Source organism: Erpetoichthys calabaricus, chromosome 18 (genome assembly GCF_900747795.2).
Source record: "Erpetoichthys calabaricus chromosome 18, fErpCal1.3, whole genome shotgun sequence".
In the NCBI taxonomy this organism is placed as follows: Eukaryota; Metazoa; Chordata; class Cladistia; order Polypteriformes; family Polypteridae; genus Erpetoichthys; species Erpetoichthys calabaricus.
The window spans coordinates 14687706-14707725 of NC_041411.2; the positions used below are offsets into that span (position 1 = coordinate 14687706).

A 20020-nucleotide genomic window follows, 5' to 3' on the forward strand; every position below is an offset into this window, starting at 1 on the left:
TGGACATGTGCACTAGAAAATGGATGGGTGAAATTTAGGTAGGTTAAGTACATGTGAAAGGTGCTATTAAAAAAAGTTAATTTAATTCAGCACCTCTCACAGGAGTTTCACAATTCGAAGCATACAGTGGAAGTATAGTGTTCTCAGATGCCAATCCTGACAGCAACGGCCACGAGGCAGGAACAAGCCGTAGACATGCATTAAACCACTGCCGGGTCCACTTATATGCAGTCAGCCACACTCACATTCAAACAGGGCAGAACCCAACTTGTACATCTTTGAAAACGGAGTACATGGAGGAAACTCGACAAGACGTAAGGGGAAACTATTGGCAATAAAGGGGTTTAAAACCATTGTGCCACCTTTTGCCACAACTATTTCCATGTATTTTAACGATAGTGCAAAGGTAGTTAAAGTAACATGTTCAGTGAGCCTTGCAGTTTAAAGTCCAGTGCCTTGGCCACCAGGCATACTGTCCATTCAAATCTCTGTGGCCACAATAAGCTAAACTAAATATGAGAATAAATGTATAAAGTGGATATATTTTTGTTATATTTTCTGTCTCTTTATTTTTGCAATTAACACTTTTTATTGCTTGTGCACAAACCTTGAAAAAACTCCCCTTGACCTGTGCAGGACACACCATTCTACAGAGCAGCCTCTCTTCATAACTGTTCTGTTCAGAAGCTTGGTCATTTTATTACCGTGGTACCCAGTATCAGACGAGAAAATTAACTTAAGCATTATTTGAAAATTGGTTTATAAAATCATCATATACTCGTTATTTACTGATGGGAATGCGCCGAGCTTCATATCCTGACATGCACACACACAGCGGACAAGGAGGATTTGTCTTTTCCGAGGGTGGTGAGGATGTGGGATGGTATGTCATTGTTCCAGCTCAAGCTGAGTTAGGTGGTGTGCAATTGTTCATGTCGCTCGCTCGCTCGCTCGCACGCACGCACGCACGTACATTACGACGTGCTGAAGCGGTAGGCTAACCACATACAGATATGTACCCTGGTACAGTGAACTGACGTAAGTGTTGGTGACCGGAGCGCACTACAGGGGGCCTGTGGGTGATTACTTGGGTGCCCGCCCGAGTCAGCCGATGCGACTCGAGTGTGACACAGCAAAATAGTTGCTAAGCAACTGTTACTTTAACGTAACCGACAGCCTTCTCAGTTTTCCTTTGGGATTTCTTTTTTTACCTTGAGAGAGACTACACCACCGAATGAAAAACCAGAAGTGAATCAATGTATTAATCTTTAGTTCTGTCCACCATCCACAAATTCGGCAAATCCGCTTATCCTGAGCAGGGGAAACTGGAGCCTATCCAAACAAGCATCGGGCGCAAGGCAGGAACAAACTCCGGACTGGGCGTCACATCATGTCCAAATTTCTGGTTGTATAATACGCATGAGACGTGTGGTTTGAGGACAACATGTAACTTTCTGAAAGTCCTTACGAAAACGTTAAACATTAAGCAGTATGTCCAACACACTTTACAAAAAAGACCACAGGTCGCCAGGCAAAGGTATTAAGCAGACGCGTCTCGAAATTCCAAGCTCAAGTTAATTGTTAACCGTTGCTACAGCATGCCCCCCAACTCTGATCATGCCGGCCTGACATAACCAAAAACATGCCCTCTACACAGTCCCGTCCACCTGCATGAAAAAGTAAATTAGCGGCGAATGCTTACCCAAGAACTGAATGAATTTCTCAAGCTTTCCATGGGGAACTGAATATATTAGTTATGGAACATAACCTGCCGTTAAGATAAGTTACACTAGATTAATCCTCAATTATCACTTAGAAGAATTTACATTTCCCACCAAAAAATTATTAAATACTTTCAGTCATGAGTGAAAATCCCAAATCTGACTGAATCCTTTTGAATTTCCGCATTCATAAGCAGACTAACTGCAAAGCTAGACTTGTAACTTGAATGTTTGCCAATTCCATTCTTCTTTAAAGTTTGGCCACTGGAATTACAAGGAGGAGATTAAATACTGTAATTACAATTGAACATAAAGAAGTTGAAAGTTCTTACTGAAAAGCAAAGCTTGAAAAAATATATAGTGTTTTTCATATCTGCCTGTTAGACAGACAGACAGACAAACAAGCCAGATCAGTCAGTCAGTCCATATATGCTGATGGCACAAACTCCACATGCATCGGGACTTAAAAAATGTAATCAGGAAGCAGTAGATCTCCATACCATGTCTCCTTGCCTAATATTAGAGGTAGCAAACTTTAAAAAATGAACATTTTCAACTATTTTGGTAACACAACAAAAAAGTTCATATAAATAAATCGGTATTTAATCACACCTAATACAATCTCACAGTGGCTGGCTAACAGCTGTTGGACTCCAGGTTTTCATTCTTTCTGGGATCCTTCTTGCAGTAGAAGTCTCTGTCTGGGTGGGTTTCTGTGGGGTCCGGCACTCCACAGTCAGTGCATGTATCTGTGTGTCCTTACCTAATCAGAGCAATTCTTAATAAGTACATTTAGAGAGCTGAATTTTTGTATTATGAACAGGTAAGTGGCTATCAAATTTGACTGCATTTTCATGTTTACATAGTGGAGTATATAAAGGGAGTATGTAAAGTATAGTAAAGGGAGTACAGAAAAGAATTATCAAAGAAGTAGCAAGGATCTAAGTCAAAGAAAATAAATGAGCTGCTACACCAAGCTCAACTCAAAAATCTGCAGTCTAAGAAGTCATAATGGAGCTCCTAACTTTTAGTAAGAAGGCTTTTCCTAACTAATAAAAACAATCATGAAGAGATTTAAAAATCCAAAAGCTTGGACACCACATGCAGGTTGGGAAAATCTTAAATAAGGAAGGATCGGTAATGTCACATGTACAATGGCATTTGACCACTGCCAACAACATGGGTGGTGTCTGTAAAGATTACTGCATAAAATGGTGGTCTACAAATTGGCACCACAATGCATCACAAAAAGATAAAATTCAAAGCAACATAAATACATAATAATTTTACTCAAAATATATGCAAAAATTAACATAGATAATTGAAAACAAATTACAGCCCCAACTCTAACCCCTGTCACATGTTGGTGGCTCCCTAGTGCACCTTTTCCTTAAGTTTATTGCTTTATTTTAACTTGCTAAAAAAAAAGCTAAAGTAGCATCCCACATACTCTCTCTAAATTCACATAACAGAGGGACAACACTACTTTTTATGAAGTCTGCTGTGCCACATTCTGGATCTTTATCGTTTGTTTTTACAGGTGCTTTTCTCATTCCATATCTTGTGATGCTGCTTTTGTGTGGGATTCCTCTACTTTTTATGGAGTTTTCCATTGGTCAGTACACTCGCCTGGGACCAGTGCATGCAATGGCCAAAATCTGCCCACTTTTAAAAGGTAAGCACACAAGGACATAATACTTTCAGAAACTACCTGTTTGTACAAAATGGGGAAAATAATTACATTATTATTATTACACTACATATTAGAAATATAACAGACAGCTATATTATATTTGATTTCCATCCTCCAATTATCTCTTTATATAGATTGCACACTTTGGCACTGAACAGTTTTTGACCCGAGAGTACATCTTTGTCCTGTGGCTGGGAAGCATTTCTGGGTCAAGCTGAACCTCCACATGGCAGAGCAGCCTCCTCTTGGCAGCTCCCTCCAGTAGCACCCAAAGACTCTAACATTGCTGGCTCTTGGAACTATACCTCCCATGCAGTTCTGTAAGTGTCCACATGAGACCTCGGCCAGGCAGATTCTGCCACCCAGAGTACTTGGAGAACACTTGGCCCCAGAAAGTTAGTCCCCCACCACCCATCCATTATATTAGCTATATGCCTTGGTATAATCACATTTAATGGATTATATCTGCCAGAGATGCGTTGGGGGTTTTGGAAAACGGTGTGCAGGAAAATAGAAGCAAATGAAAGGAGGGTTTCAATAAAGTTTAATTCCTTAGTCTTAGTTCATTAAGGACTGTGTTTCTACTTAAGAGGCCTCAATCAGTAATGTTAAGACTTGGAAAATGAGATTAATATACATAATACATGAAGGCATGTATATACAGTAGGAGCTCCATCTTCCCTCACACTTCGTCCCAGACATACTTTGTTAAGTCATTTTTTGAACTCTGACTTGGCTTTGAATGTGAGAGAGTGTGTGTGTAGGTGTATATCATCCAGGATCAGCTCCTATGTAGTTCTTCATGCTGCTGTGATAGGCTCGAACTCTCTAAAACTCTAATATTGGACTGGACTAAAAACATATGGCTCAGAGATGGATGCATATTCACATGTATAGCATGAAACAAATAAAGGATAGTGTCCACAAAGCTATCTGTAACCATAGTAGACCATATACTGTACCACTAAAGAAGAATGAGGTATGGAAATACAAAACACATAGTCTACTGTCATCATCTGATCTGTCTGTCTGTCTATAGATACAAAAGCTGTAAACACAGCAATGTCTACATTAAATCAGACATGACACCCAATTATTAGAACAATTTGCCAGGACTTATTTGTGGAACAGTCAAATGGTGTGCAGACTCAGGAGACCCTTACAATCTGAAGCACACTATAAAGCTTCCTGCCAAAGAGAATGATCATTCCCTTCTCCAGGAGAATTTTCCAGAGGAATATTAGAGGCTGCACTGGTGGTGCAAATGGTGGGAGTAAGTCATTGATGTTTGGGACTGAAATACATATAAAAGCCGCAGCTGATAACTTTCACTGCCACACTGTTGCATGAGAAAATATTGATGGAACCATTTTGACATCACCTTGAGGTGAATTGATGGCTGTATGGGATGATAGGACAGGTAGTATCTGATCTCTAATGTCTGTGGCTGAGACGGCAGATGCAACTCCAGTGATTTTTAAAATAACAACGAGTGAGAGATGTATTTGTTAGGACTGCTCTTTCACAGCTAAAGGAAACTGAGTACAAATCTTTGCCCCATCATTTTCTGTAAGGAGTTGGCATTTTATCTCCATGTTTGCATGGGTTTATCAATATTCCTGTTGTATGGTTAATTAATAGAATACAGACTGGGATGTTGTCCTGCCTTATACCCAGTGTTGCAAGGATAGGCTTGGATTAAGTGGCTGCAGTAAATGAATTCCATCCATCCATCCATTTTCCAACCCGCTGAATCCGAACACAGGGTCATGGGGGTCTGCTGGAGCCAATCCCAGCCAACACAGGGCACAAGGCAGGAAGCAATCCCGGGCAGGGTGCCAACCCACCGCAGGACACACACAAACACACCCACACACCAAGCACACACTAATTACAAGTCCCAGAGGAGGATTTATGACAATAAAAATGTGTGTCAGCAACTTCTGCAGAAAGCTATACTCCTCAAAACTTACAGGCACACATTCACAAATACACTGCTCAAAAAAATTAGAGAACACTTAATTATCCCAGTCACCAGACCAGACACCAAGTCAGTAAAGCTTCATGGATATCAGTCTGTCCACTTAGGAAGCATAAGTGATTGTGAATCAGCTTCACCTGCTTTGGTGCAAATGAAAGTGGCAACATGTGCACTGGAGAGGCAACAGCAAGATAACCCCCAAAAGGGGAGTGGTTGGCCACAGACAACAAGCATGGAGGAAATAATAATAATAATTCTTTGCATTTATATAGCACTTTTCTCACTACTCAAAGCGCTCAGCAATTGCAGGTTAAGGACCTTGCTGAAGGGCCCAACAGAGCAGAGTCCCTATTGGCATTTACAGGATTCGAACTGGCAACCTTCCGATTGCCAGTGCAGATCCCTAGCCTCAGAGCCACCACTCCGCCACCAAGAGATGGGCCTTTACATGAGGACAGCTGGACAAGCCCATAGAACTTGAGGGGCACTGCCAGAGCCCTACAAAAGTACCTCCATCTGGCTACTGGTGTAAATATTTCTGACCAAACTGTCAGAAACAGACTCCATGAGGGTGGCATGAGAGCCTGACATCCTGTAGTGGGAACTATGCTCACCGTGCAGCTCAACTGTTCTCTTCACAGATGAGACCAGTTCCACAGACAGACATGAAAGTGTCAGGAGACACCGTGCTGAACGTTATGCAGCCTGCAACATCATCCACCATGACCGGTTTGGTGGTGAGTCCGGGGAGGCATATCCTTGGAGGGTTGCACAAACCTCCATGTGCTAGGCACTAGTACACTGACTGCTGTTAGGTACCAGGATGAAATCTTCACAGCCACTGTCAGATCTTACACTGCTGCAGTTGGCCCTGGGTTCCTCCTGATGAAGGACAATACCTGGCCTCATGTGGCCAGAGTACGTAAGCTGTTCCTGGATGATGAAGGCAGTGACGACACTGACTGGCCCCCATGTTCCGTAAACCTGAACCAAAGTGAGACCTTCTGGGACTTTACGTATCCATGCCTCCTGGACTGTCCAGGAGCTCACTGATGCCCATATCCAGGTCTGGGAGGAGATCCCCCAGGACACCATCCGCCGTCTCATCAGGAGCCCAGACATTGTCGAGAGTGCATCCAGGCATATAGAGGCCATACACACTACTAAGTCACGTTATGATGAAATTGCCGCAAGTTGGATTAGATAGATAGATAGATAGATAGATAGATAGATAGATAGATAGATAGATAGATAGATAGATAGATAGATAGATAGATAGATAGATAGATAGATAGATAGATAGATAGATAGATAGATAGATAGATTAGCATGTGATTTCAATTTTTGACTTGGATTTTCGGTGTGATGGTGAATCCAGTCCTCAATGGGTTGGTGATTTTGGTTTCCATTGACTGCTGTTACATCATTTTGTTCTCAATGAATTACACAATATTACTCAGTAAAGTTTTTGCACTTGAATATTTCATTCTTAGAGATCTGATGTGTGATTCTAGTATTTCCTTAATTTTTTCAGCAGTGTACAAAGAAAACATGGCAACAGCAATGGTAAAGAATATGTTGGCCATTAGAAGAAGCTATACTTTGTACAATTAAGTGTCCCAGAAATTAAACTTTGAAAACGCTAGCCCATTTGGGGCCATCATGGGGAACAGGCAGGTGTTTTCCCAGACCTGTGGGGGGTCAGCCCAGAGAGTTTTCTGGCGTTTGTTATTTAAAAGTGGTATGATTAGCATAGGCAGTTGGATCTGGACCCAACAGATGAGTGCTACAGGAAGGGCATTTCCAACCATGGAGTGGTTCCAGGGATTGCCCCAGAACTGCTTCAAAAGCTGGTGATAAAGCCAACTTTTAAAATGAAGGTGGCTGACCTTACAGTCGGAAATGAAGTTGAGCAAAGGCTCCTCTGGGTAGGGAGGTAGTGCAGACTGTGTTATAATAGGGGATTTAAGGAGTTGAGTGGGTAAAGTTCAAGAGGTGCTTGTAACTTATTTTTTCTTCTCATGTATCACTTTCCTGAATGTTAATTTGTGTTCAATAAATCCTTTCATTGTGATAAAGAGCTTGTGATTGTTTTAGATAAAGTTGGCACACAAACATGTTATTAAAAACATGTATTCAGTTATTATTCTGTTTCTAAAAGCTATGCAGTATTTGACTCATTTAAATCATAAAATAAAACACAAGAATATTTAAAATTAAAGAAATATTTGAAAATTTCCCCTCTGGTGTCTCCAATTTATTCCAAAGCAGGCCTTTGGGAGTTAAGCATTCAAAACTGAACAGGCAGCTTAGCTGAAAAATGCAGCCCTGTTCCTGGCCTCTAATGTGTTTGTTTAGTATGTGTTCCTGCTTCCCCATTTGTATGCTTAAATTAATCTACACACGCAAACATTCCCATAACTGACTCCTCCAAACAAATATAATTCCTTCTCTTTGATATTCACAGATCCATGTTTTTAATTCTGTAATGTTGAAGTGAGTGCCCTGTCTGGTAATAAATGGCAATCTAAGTCATAATGCAGTAAAAAGAGCAGGAATTATGATCAACAGTCTACTGATGGAAACTGATGATCAGCCTCACAGATGAGGAGCTCACAGTAAATAACCATAACATTCTTGAACTAAAATACATTAAGAAAATTACAACTGGTTTTCACAGACTGTATATCGGTATATGGTGGTGCCACGGTTAGTACTGCTGCCTTAAAGCTTTGAGGGACTGGCATTAAATCCCTTGGAAGTTTGCATATTTTCCTTATGGCCATGTAAATTTCTTTCTCTCCAGGTCCTCCCATATCCCCCATATGTACAACTCCCAAGTTGCCCCCACAGGAGCTAGCAGACTGGCATCCCATTTAAGCTTGTTTGATGTCTTGCTGTCAGTGATACTAGGATATGCTGATGGCCTGGAATATGCGGAGGCAAAAATTGAATAGAGGGATGAACATTTGTGTGTGCATGTTATTTTACAGTGTCTGACTTTCTCTGTGAAACTATTCACTGATGTAATGTCAACTATCAGGCCAACAAATAAAATCAACAAAGAAATATATTCCCAGTGTACTTTTCACTATATTTTATGATGACCATGCACAGACCATCAAAAGCATTATATCTATTGAATCTCCCTTTTGTAAGTTTAAAGCACTCTTGCCAACAAAATGAAGAAAATCAAAGATATAATGATAATGGATTTATTTGCATCAGAAAAGGGAGGAAGGGTATCATCAAAGGGAGAAAATAAAAGTCAAAGACAAACAGAACATATTTAGATCATTAAGCATTGCTATAACATGGGTCCATAAGTTTACTTTATCCAACCTACAACCAAATTACACCTCTCTTCCCTGCTATTTCTTTTCTCACTCGGTTTTTGTGAACAAGATCTTGGGACTGTAAATGCAAGGATAAAGCCACAGTATAAGAGGTGAAGTGGACCATACAATGCACTAGTGGCAAATGCACTGTAAATACTAATGTTGCTGGTGACGGCAGACCATCACCAGCAGCGGGTGCTACTCCCCGTTATGGAGAATGGAGACTTGGAGATTGTTACTTCTGTGGCACCAATAAACAGTAGCTAATTAGGCGAAAGCAGGCAGACCCAATGTAGTACACATGGGTCTCTGCTCCTCTTTAACATGAACAGGTCACTGGGGTCCCTTTAATTGAAACATGAAATGAGGATTGCAGGGACACCTCTTGCTGCTATGGGTAGTTCTAGGAAGATGGGCCCAGGCATCCCCAGTGTCATCCCTTACCCTAGAATTGGTCTCAAGACCTCTCTTGGATGTATGTAGTCTCTGGTTACTGATTAGACTGGCATATTTGGCACCATCCAAGGTTGGTTCCTACCTTGTGCCCTATGCTCCGTGGACAGACCTCCAACCATCCTGAATTGGATTAAGTGTGTCGAGATTGCTATGTTATGTATATACTCATTATGTACAGAACACCTTGCTAAATGTTTCAAGACAATTTGTTCTACCAAATGAAAAATGCACAATACCAGAAACAGAGGCTATCCACACTTCTGTCTTTTCTCCTACTTGCCCAATTACACATCAAATCTGGTTCTGATAAACTGGGTCTCCCATTTTTTTTAGTATGATACCAAATTCACTACATTTAGCTCTATTAGTGCTGCTGCCATGCATTCCCATGAGGGATCCTCACAGGCCACACTTAGTGTTAAATTGTTTCACAATTCTTAATGTGTCCTGATGTGTGAAGCTGTGAATGAGTCTAGTCTGGCAGTCCATCTCAATGACAGTTACTCGTTACTAATGAATTTATACATTCCATCTTAAATGAGCTACACCCAACAACCCTCTCATATCCTGAAAAAAACAGACTGCTTCTAAACTTTATCATCAGTGTTCAACAGCGCTGAACCATGTGCTAGATAAGAAACTTCATAGGACTCTTATCTGTTTGGGTGTGGTTAACCAAAGAGAGGAAACTTGAAGAGAGGATTGCTGAGACAATTGTCTTTCTTCTTGCTGTTTCAAGTGAGGTCTTCTATCATTGATTCAAAAGTGCATTACCTGTGGGCAACAATGGTGGCCTTAGAAAAGTGTGTGATATATTTAACCTTTATTCATTTATTTGTCTTGTATAGAAACTATCATATATCTGTCTAACATATACTGTATGCACACACAAAATATGTACTGTATATCAAACCTAACACATGAGGGAAGAAGCAAAATGAATATTGAAGTACTTTTGAGTATCTGAGTTATCTACGATTTTTATGGCAGTCCTCTTTTACCATTTTTTCAGATGAAATTTATTGAAGGTAGCCCAGACCATAAGCCATACAAATATGATTAGGCTTATTACTTTCCACATCCCCATCTTATTGTCCCACAGGTGTTGGAGTGGCGACTGTGGCAATTTCCTTCATACTCTGCACCTACTACAATGTGATTATCACTTGGGCCCTCTATTACCTGTTCAACTCGTTCCAGTCGACAATGCCTTGGCAGACCTGCAACAATACATGGAACATACCAGAAAACTGCTCCAGTGGCTTTCCAGGCAATGCCACCCACCTACAATCAGCCAGCCAGCAGTTCTTTGAGTGAGTATTCTTCAATATGTACAGCAAGCTAGCCGACCTGTGTTGATGGCTGCACACTATGCAGGGCTTACACAATGCAGATGGGTATCCTTCAGTTCAACCAGCGTAAAAAATGATAAGCATGGACATTTCTTTTTGTTTTCACTAAAATCTAGAGGTATAGGAAGTAGGGCCAGATTTCCCCCAGGGACAAATAAAGTTCTATCTGTCTATCTATAGGGGAGATCTATAATAAAGTTCTATTTATCTCTATAGGTGAGCGCTATGGGGCTTAATGAAGTCTGAACCATTAGAGTGAGTGTTTGCAGTTGACAAGCTAAAGAAAAGCCATCAGTGTTTGAAATTATTTTTAAAAAATCACTAACCACTGGATTAAACAAAGGTGGTCACCACTGGGATGAAGATGGTGGAGACGGAATGTCTCGATGTACCATAAAAGGCCCTTTTTGTAGTTATTTGGTTATAAAATCTGATAAAAGCAATCCATTGATATTGTCTATCAGTGTGAAACACCATTTTGTTAAGGCATATACTTGAAAGATGATGACATGTACATATACAATTATTCTGGTTTCATGTCTCTTTATAGAATATTGACTTGGAATACATGAGTGTAGCAGACATCAAGTGGAAAAGACACCCTCTTAGTCCAAAGCTTGACTAGTTGCTTGAGCCAATGGAGATCCCCCCACCTTCTGCTCAAGTGGGTAAGAAGGTTGCTTTCCATATTCTGTACAGAGAGAGAACCAATGTTTGCATCTCTGGAACCCATTGGGGATGGCTCAGGGAAGGAGTGCTGCCCATGCAAACAAGACCTGGATTCAAGTGCACTAACTGGCTGATTAAAATTTGATTTGTATTTTGTTGTGAATCGTAACTTTGAGTAACTAAGCTTTTTCTGAGTTTTGACTGGCTGATAAATTCATCAAATACCCTAATAAAGTAATAAAAAGGGTTTATGGTCACCATTTCCTACACGGGTGAATGTCCAACCAGAGTTCATTACGCTTGCTGGGTCAAAAATGAAACTTAAATCTAATTCATCTTGACTTGTGTTGTGCCTTTGTGCTTGTGCTTACCATAAAAGTGCCTGTGCAAAGTAATGATTGCTTGCAGCACAAAGGATCGGCCATTGAGTGGAGGCTTTCGATGCTTCTTGTGTTGTATGGAAACTACTTTGCTTAGCCATATGTGAATGTGTATGCGTTTAAAAAAATAAAAAACTGGCTTATGTTAATTTTAACTTAATGGCGTTATCTTCATTGTGAAGAATAAATAATGCTTTTCAGTTTATACTTTATATTTTGGTTGACTTAACCAGTTGAAGGCTTTGTGTTTTTGATTGCAATTTCCAGAAAAAGGTAACACTAGCGTCAAGCATATTCTTCTGTATTTATATCTTTCTTCTTCTTCTTGCTTGTAACCATTTAGCAATGCCCAAGGTTAGTCCTAGAGCAGGGGTACTCAATCACGGTCCTGGAGGTCCGCAGTGGCTGCAGGTTTTTGTTCTAACCCGGTTGCTTAATTAGAAAGCAATTCTTGCCAATAATTTAATTTCATGGCTCGTTAGTGCTTTTACTCTGCTATGTCAGGTCTATTCTCATATCCTGGATTTTCTTCCTCTTTCTAAGGATGTCATCCGAATGATCTGAACGCTAAAATGGATGAGTGATTCTTAGTCCTTCACTTTTTTCTCTTCACTTTCCTTCCAAATATTTAATTAAACCAATTAGTGCACGATAAATACACACAGGTGTAAATGGTAACAAGCTAAATGGAGAAATGGTGGTCTCTTTTGTCATTTGCATGTTACTGCTAATAAGGAGCAATTAAAAACCAAGACTACAGCTGTTTAAGACTAAAATAAGCAATAAGGGATCAACATCTTAACAAGCAAGACAACTAAAGTGAAGCAGAAGTGTTACTTGAGCAGTAAGTGCTTCTTATTAAGCAATTGGGTTGGAGCAAAAACCTGCAGCCACTGCGGACCTCCAGGACCGTGATTGAGTACCCCTGTCCTAGAGGGATGCAGTGGCTAGAGGTTTTTGTTTTAATCCACTTCCTTTATCAGAAATGAATAATTGCAGCTGAAACAGTTTAACTCATTTTAGTTAACCATCCTATTAAGATCCCTAACCTTTAATTGCTTCTTTTAGTGCTAAACACCTAAATCCACTGGTTTTACTAGCTTCCAATCAACTAAATTGATCCAATTTACAACTATGTGTGTTGATCATGACATATCTGTTATTAAAATAATCTGAAAAAAATGTAAAAGAGAAACAGAGAACTACAAACCTTCTCCAAAACAGAAATCAATTGGATGATATCCTCAGAAAACTACTGAATTAAAAATGTTCTATTATCAGCAAGGGTTGGGTTCTACTCCTTGAGCTGAAACAAAAACCTGTAGCCTCTGCAGCCCTCCAGCACGGAATGCAGACACTTTATTTAACAAATTGTTAATTTTTTCAGGAAAAAATGCTCAAAAAATTCCACCTTGTACAGTATGTTGTTCCTTTTCTGTTATTGTTTTCTAGGTTGAGATCATTATTTATGATTTAGTGTACTTCTGAACTGCAAAACAATGAACTTCAATGAAAACCCACATACATCTGACAGCAGTGTCAGTTTTGTTCAAAATGAATGTACTTAGTGGACGATTTCACAAGTGTGTGCTTCTTTTCCTAGTCGGAATCTCTTGCAGAAGACAGATGGAATTGATCAGATTGGGAAGATGCGCTGGGAACTATTTGGTCTCCTAATACTTTCTTGGGTTATCGTCTACCTGTGCATCTTTAAAGGAGTCCACTCGACGGGAAAGGTAAGTAAGGATCAGATTCAACTGACTTAAGGTGCGGCGTTGGTAGTGCTGAGGAATAACAAATGACACAAATGAAATGCCCTTAGGTTTCAAAAGTGATAAATGTGGGTAGAGTGTGGGTTTCACACTTGTCCTCAATTTGGACCCCAGCTCCATTATGCCTTATATGTGGAGTTTTCTCATTCTCACTGTGTCCACATGCTTTCTTTGGGTACTCTTGTTTAGTATCTTGTCCCAAAGACATATCAGGCAGCTCTAAACTGGTGTGTGTATGTGTGTGTGTGTGTGTATGTGTGTCCTGTGATACAGTGGATTTCTGTCCAGGGATGGTTGTGTCCTCATGAGAACTTTTACTGGAAAGGCCAGTTCACAGTGTGAGTGAGTAAAAACAGTTAATGTCTACTGCATGGGAGACCTCTTGCATTAGTAACACACAGAGGAGCTTTGGTGTACACTGCCTACAGCCAAATGAAATATAAATAAAAATTATAATAACTCAAATCAATAATTAATAGTGCAAAGGTAATAAATTAACAATGAAAGTGTTAGTCAGTCACACAGTCATTTTACATAGTGTCTTATACAGTGTAACACCTAAAATTGAATTTACTGTTGTGTTGGCAAATACAGTTTTGAAATGCAGTACAAGACCAGACCAGGCAGGTGGTATCGCCCACTGTTGGCTAAGGCTTTGAAAAGGACGGAGGAAATCTCACATTGCGTAACTCAACTGGGCCGCTTAACCTCCTCATGTTTCAACTATAATAGCGTTTCTACTAATGAGATTATGATATAAATAAAACATTTGTACTAAATTAACTATAAAACATAAATAATAGTAATTACATAATAATGTGATTGTAATAGTAATGGTAATATTTATTCTGATTACATTATATTATCATCATTAATAACATTTGGAACACTGAGATTTTAATAACATAAATAAATGTTTCTACTAAAGGTAGTGTAATAATATCAATAATATCCTTTGCAACAGTTTCACTGTAATAACATGAATATGATAATCACGTTTGTACTAATGGTACTGTGATAACATTAACAATAATAGTAGCCTTAATCCCTTTAATCTAAAATACGGTCATGGGAAGCCAAAGTCTATCCTGGCAGCAAAGGGTGCAATGCAGGAAATGGCCCTGGACAGGTGCCAGCCCATCCGCGGGCTCATCAGGAGGTGCGTGAAAAGGAATACAACCTCCTTCATTTGTGTAAATATAAATAACCCCCCGATTTCTCTTTCACCAAAGCACAAGCAAAACCTAGAAGACCTCTCATGATTTAAATTCTTATGAAAATCATTTTTTTCAAATCCATCTGTATGGTGATGGAAAACATGATGAAGACCTCTTTAATAAATGTTTAAACTCAATAATGATGTCAATGTCATTTTATTTATAAAGCACATTTAAAACAAAATCAGTAATGCTGTAGCCAAAGTGCTTTACAATAAAATATGCAATAAACATAAATATAAAAAAAAAATAAAGTGAATTAAAAGATATATGAAATAAAAAACTTTAATAGAGGAACCGATACTGCAGATATAATTTTATCCCCAACTCAGGGCATGCAGCCATGTGCTTCCATGATTAATCCTTGAGTTGACCCTCAGGTGGAATGTTTGGATGATTAATGGGAGTAACTGTTTAAAGACACCAATGTTTTTGTAGTGGAGAGAAATATCTCTGTGGAAGATAGATAAGATATATATTGTAATAGTACAGAGGTGGGAGAGAGTACTTTTCTTATTTGTGTATTTGTGCTTTATATACTGTGAAAGGGTACGGCCCGGACACAGACAGGCAGACACGTTTTCAGCCATCACACCACGTTTATTTACAGAATTATTATTTACAGTCTCTATGTGCACCGCCACCAAACTACCCCTCAGTCTCCCAAAGTCCAGGCTTTACTTAGCCACTTCTCTTTGTCTCTCTCTTTCTCTCTCTCTCTCTATCTTTTCACACACACTTCGGGTCTCTCCTCGCCGCCTCTTCTCCGACCTCGTCCTTCTCCTCACCCGACTCCAGCCTTGATTGCAAGGAGGCGGCCCCTTAAATAGGCAGGTGGCTGATGACCACTCCCGGCTACCTGCCACAATACTTTCTTTGTTCCCAGTCCTACAAAGATCTTGGTAACTTGGCTAAAAGCCGTCTTAAAGATAAAACTGTTTTTATTATTTCACTCTCTGCTTATCTTCAAATTTCGGTAACACAATCAGCCCAGTATGCTATGTCAGCATCACTCCTACTGGTGGTAGCCCTGAAATTCTTTTCCCAGACAATAAAATCACTGTTATTCAGTAAGCAAATGCACAATGTTTAGCTCACCTCAAAATGTTGTCAATTTAATTGAATATTATTATATATATTATGAAAATTAGTTCATATTAATACTGCTTATCAACAGAAAGTAGTGTGGATGCTTCCGGTTTAAATCTTGTGTGGAGTAAATATGAGCATAAGAGTTCTTCACTTTTCAACTCATCCCCAATGAGATGAGCATTAGATTGATGTATAACTCTAAATAAAGTCTTGTATGAGTTGAGAGTGTGTGAGTGCCCTACTATGGACTAATATCTTATCTATTACTGGCTGCTGAATTGTGCCTGATGCTGGCAGTTTCCTGCAACCATGTAAAGAAACAAAAAAAATGCCTTCACAAAATGGATGCTGTGACCAGTCAGAATGTCTTTCCATTAAAAAGAGTGTCGTTGGCTTAGTTTCCAAATGGGAAAGATCAATTATGCAAACCAAAACCTAAATGCAAGAGGTAGTGGATAGATAAAGAGACTTTTTTTGAAAATAGTGCAAAACAAGAATCATTGACACAAGTGCTTAATTTCGGAAACTGAAATACTTCAACTTCAAATTTTTTTTTAGCACAAAAGTAAATCTTTCCTTTACTTTAGTAAAAGTTCAGATGAGAAGCATTTGCTATCTTTAATTATTAATTAAAACAGTATTTACTACATCACAAAATAATAGATGGGCCTTTACAGCACCACTTAACTTCATATTAGAGACCAGTTTGACATTAACAGGAATGGTGTATTCAAAGAATTGATATGAAAAAAACAAATAAAAATAAAAGCACAGAAATACTTAAGGAACAAATATTATTAAATAACAAGAGTTCATGATGGACGCAGATCCCCAATTTTACGTGTAGAACATTTTCCTAGACATTTTATTTAGAGAAAAACTGCATACAGTGAATTGTCCCTTGACAATCCCAAACACTGTCCCTGAAATACACCAAACTATATCCCTTAATAGTTACAGTGTGCATAGATAGATAGATAGATAGATAGATAGATAGATAGATAGATAGATAGATAGATAGATAGATAGATAGATAGATAGATAGATAGATAGATAGATAGATAGATAGATAGAGTCATATGAAAAAGTTTGGGAACCCCTCTCAGCCTGAATAATAATTGACTCTCCTTTCTACAAAAAAGATAACAGTGGTATGTCTTTCATTGGATTAGCTCGTTAAGCCTTGAACTTCATAGACAGGTGTGTCCAATCATGAGAAAAGGTATTTAAGGTGGTCAATTGCAAGTTGTGCTTCCCTTTGACTCTCCTCTGAAGAGTGACAGCATGGGATCCTCAAAGCAACTCTCAAAAGATCTGAAAACAAAGATTGTTCAGTATCATGGTTTAGGGGAAGGCTACAAAAAGCTATCTCAGAGATTTAAACTGTCAGTTTCAAATGTAAGGAATGTAATCAGGGAATGGAAGGCCACAGGCACAGTTGCTGTTAAACCCAGCAGGTCTGGCAGGCCAAGAAAAATACAAGAGCGGCATATGCGCAGGATTGTGAGAATGGTTACAGACAACCCACAGATCACCTCCAAAGACCTGCAAGAACATCTTGCTGCAGATGGTGTATCTGTACATCGTTCTACAATTCAGTGCAATTTGCACAAAGAACATCTGTATGCACTCACGCCACAAACAGAGTCCCTTGTTGTATGCAAATGCTCATTTAGACAAGCCAGATTCATTTTGGAACAAAGTGCTTTGGACTGATGAGGCAAAAATTGATTTATTTGGTCATAACAAAAAGCGCTTTGCATGGCAGAAGAAGAACACCACATTCCAAGGAAAACACTTGCTACCTACTGTCAAATTTGGTGGAGGATCCATCATGCTGTGGGGCTGTGTGGCTAGTCCAGGGACTGGGGCCCTTGTTAAAGTCGAGGGTCTGATGAATTCAACCCAATGTCAACAAATTCTTCAGGATAATGATAAGCGTCAGTCACAAAGTTGAAGTTACGCAGGGGTTGGATATTCCAACAAGACAATGACACAAAACACAGTTAGAAATCTACAAAGGCATTCATGCAGAGAGAGAAGTACAATGTTCTGGAATGGCCGTCACAATCCCCTGACTTGAATATCATCGAAAATCTATGGGATGATTTGAAGCAGGCTGTCCATCAAATTGAACTGAACTGGAGAGATTTGGTATGAAGAATGGTCAACAATACCTCCATCCAGAATCCAGACACTCATCAAAGGCTATAGGAGGACAGCGTCTAGAGGCCAAAGGAGGCTCAACTAAGTATTGATGTCATGTCTCTGTTGGGGTGCCCAACTTTATACACCTGTCTAATTTTGTTATGATGCATATTGCATATTTTCTGTTAATCCAATAAACTTAATGTCACTGCTGAAATACTACTGTGTCCATAAGGCATGTCAGATATTAAAAGGAAGTTGCTACTTTGAAAGCTCAGCCAATGAGAAACAAAAATCCAAAGAATTAAGAGGTGTTCCCAAACTTTTTCATATGACTATAGATAGATAGATAGCTATCCTATCTATCTATCTATCTATCTATCTATCTATCTATCTATCTATCTATCTATCTATCTATCTATCTATCTATCACAGTCGTACTCATATTACTACTAACAATGGGCACTGAAATTTTTCTAATAGCAATAATGAAAATAACAAACTGTGACTTTTTAAAGAGCATCTAGATGAGATATTGGAACATTAGCTAAGCAGACAATCTTTGATTGAGTGAATAAGCTCCTCTTGTCTTTCAAAATTCATACATTTTAGTATTATTACTACAACTATCACAGATAATAAAATGTTTGCATAGATGCACTCAGGCTCGGCTGTGTAACGTATTAATTTCTACTGTGTTTTCTTCTCTAGGTTGTCTACTTTTCAGCCACCTTTCCGTACATAATATTGATTGCTTTATTAATTAACAACATCCAGCTACCTGGTGCAAAAAATGGAATCCTCTATTTCATATCACCAAACTGGTCAAAATTATCAGAGATTCAGGTAATCATTTTCATTTACTGTTTGTAAATGGTCTTGATATCTGACAGTTCTTATTAATGGATATTGCAATATTTCAAAAAATGTTATTTTAGGCAATGATAGTCATGCAAATAAGCTTATAACTTCTTAAAGCTGATGTGAAAAAATTGTTTATATCACCCCATACTAACCAGAAACAGAGGATAGCAAGTCTGCAGAGAGGCAAGAAATGAGTGTTGTGATAATCTATGCATCAGGCTTTTGGTTTCTAGATGTGGCAGGAAATAAATAATAATACTACATTTTATTTAAGGTGTGTTTCAAGGACACCTCACAGAGTAAAACAAATCTTTAGTAAATTCCATGGCAGTAAAACAACAGTAAACATTTAAATAATAAATAAACATTAATCAATAGTGAAATTGGCATGAGCTAAGCAATAAAGGACAACAGTACATATCATTTAGAAAAGCTGGCTAACAGTGCTAAGGCCTGTCAGAATAAATAAGTTTTTAGAACAGTTCTAAAGTTTGTAATGCAATCCAGATTTCAGATGTAGGTGGATAGTGTTCCAGAGTGTGGGTGCAGCAACAGAGAAGGCCTCAGCACCCACAATACTGAGGTTGATAGCTGGGACTGTTAAGTAAACCTGCAGATGACAATCACAGGAAACTAAGAGGAGTATAAGGTTGGAGGAGGTCAGTGATGTAGATAGGAACCAAGTTGTGTAAAGCTTTAAATATAAGGAGAAACATCCATCCATCTTCCAACCTGCTGAATCTGAACACAGGGGTCTGCTGGAGCCAATCCCGGGGCAGGAACCAATCCCGGGCAGGGTGCCAACCCACCGCAGAACACACACAAACTAGGGCCAATTTAGAATCGCCAGTCCACCATGTCTTTGGACTGTGGGAGGAAACCCACGCAGACAACATGCAAACTCCACGCAGGGAGGACCCGGGAAGCAAACCCAGGTCTCCCAACTGTGAGGCAGCAGCGCTACCCACTGCGCCACTGTGCCGCCTAAGGAGAAACATTTTTAAGTTAATCTATAATGCAATAGAAAGCCAGTGGAGAGGAATATGGTGAGGTATAATATGTTCTGCTGCCTTGGCAGGAGAGTTTTGTATGTTGTATGTTGTATGTATTGTATGATTAACTTTCTGGACAGTCAGGTCTCGTTTTGACCCATGCGGTTTCCTCTAGCTTTGAACAGTCTTTGCCAGTTCAGACTGGGATGACCAGACCTACCTTGAGATCTCCCTGTTGGACTGTCTCAGAGCCTCACGGCACTACTTTAAAATAAGCTGCATGGACGTTTCAATAGAAGGAAAAAACTTTATCATGATTAAGAGTTATGCTGTGTCTAATATACT

The 20020-nt window shown here is 39.3% G+C and overlaps 1 protein-coding gene across 4 annotated transcripts in view; it reads left to right on the top strand.

Moving 5' to 3' along the window:
* si:ch211-225b11.1 (uncharacterized protein LOC561694 homolog) overlaps positions 1-20020 on the top strand; it is a 39396-nt gene that overhangs the window by 2310 nt on the left and 17066 nt on the right. For 3 of the 4 annotated variants that reach the window (XM_028824449.2, XM_028824451.2, XM_051921373.1), the window contains 4 exons: positions 3262-3396; positions 10292-10502; positions 13194-13326; positions 18531-18665. In XM_028824449.2, the coding sequence (XP_028680282.1) occupies positions 3262-3396; positions 10292-10502; positions 13194-13326; positions 18531-18665 (614 nt within the window). The remainder of the gene's footprint in view (positions 1-3261; positions 3397-10291; positions 10503-13193; positions 13327-18530; positions 18666-20020) is intronic. The other variant, XM_051921374.1, reaches the window with a different exon arrangement.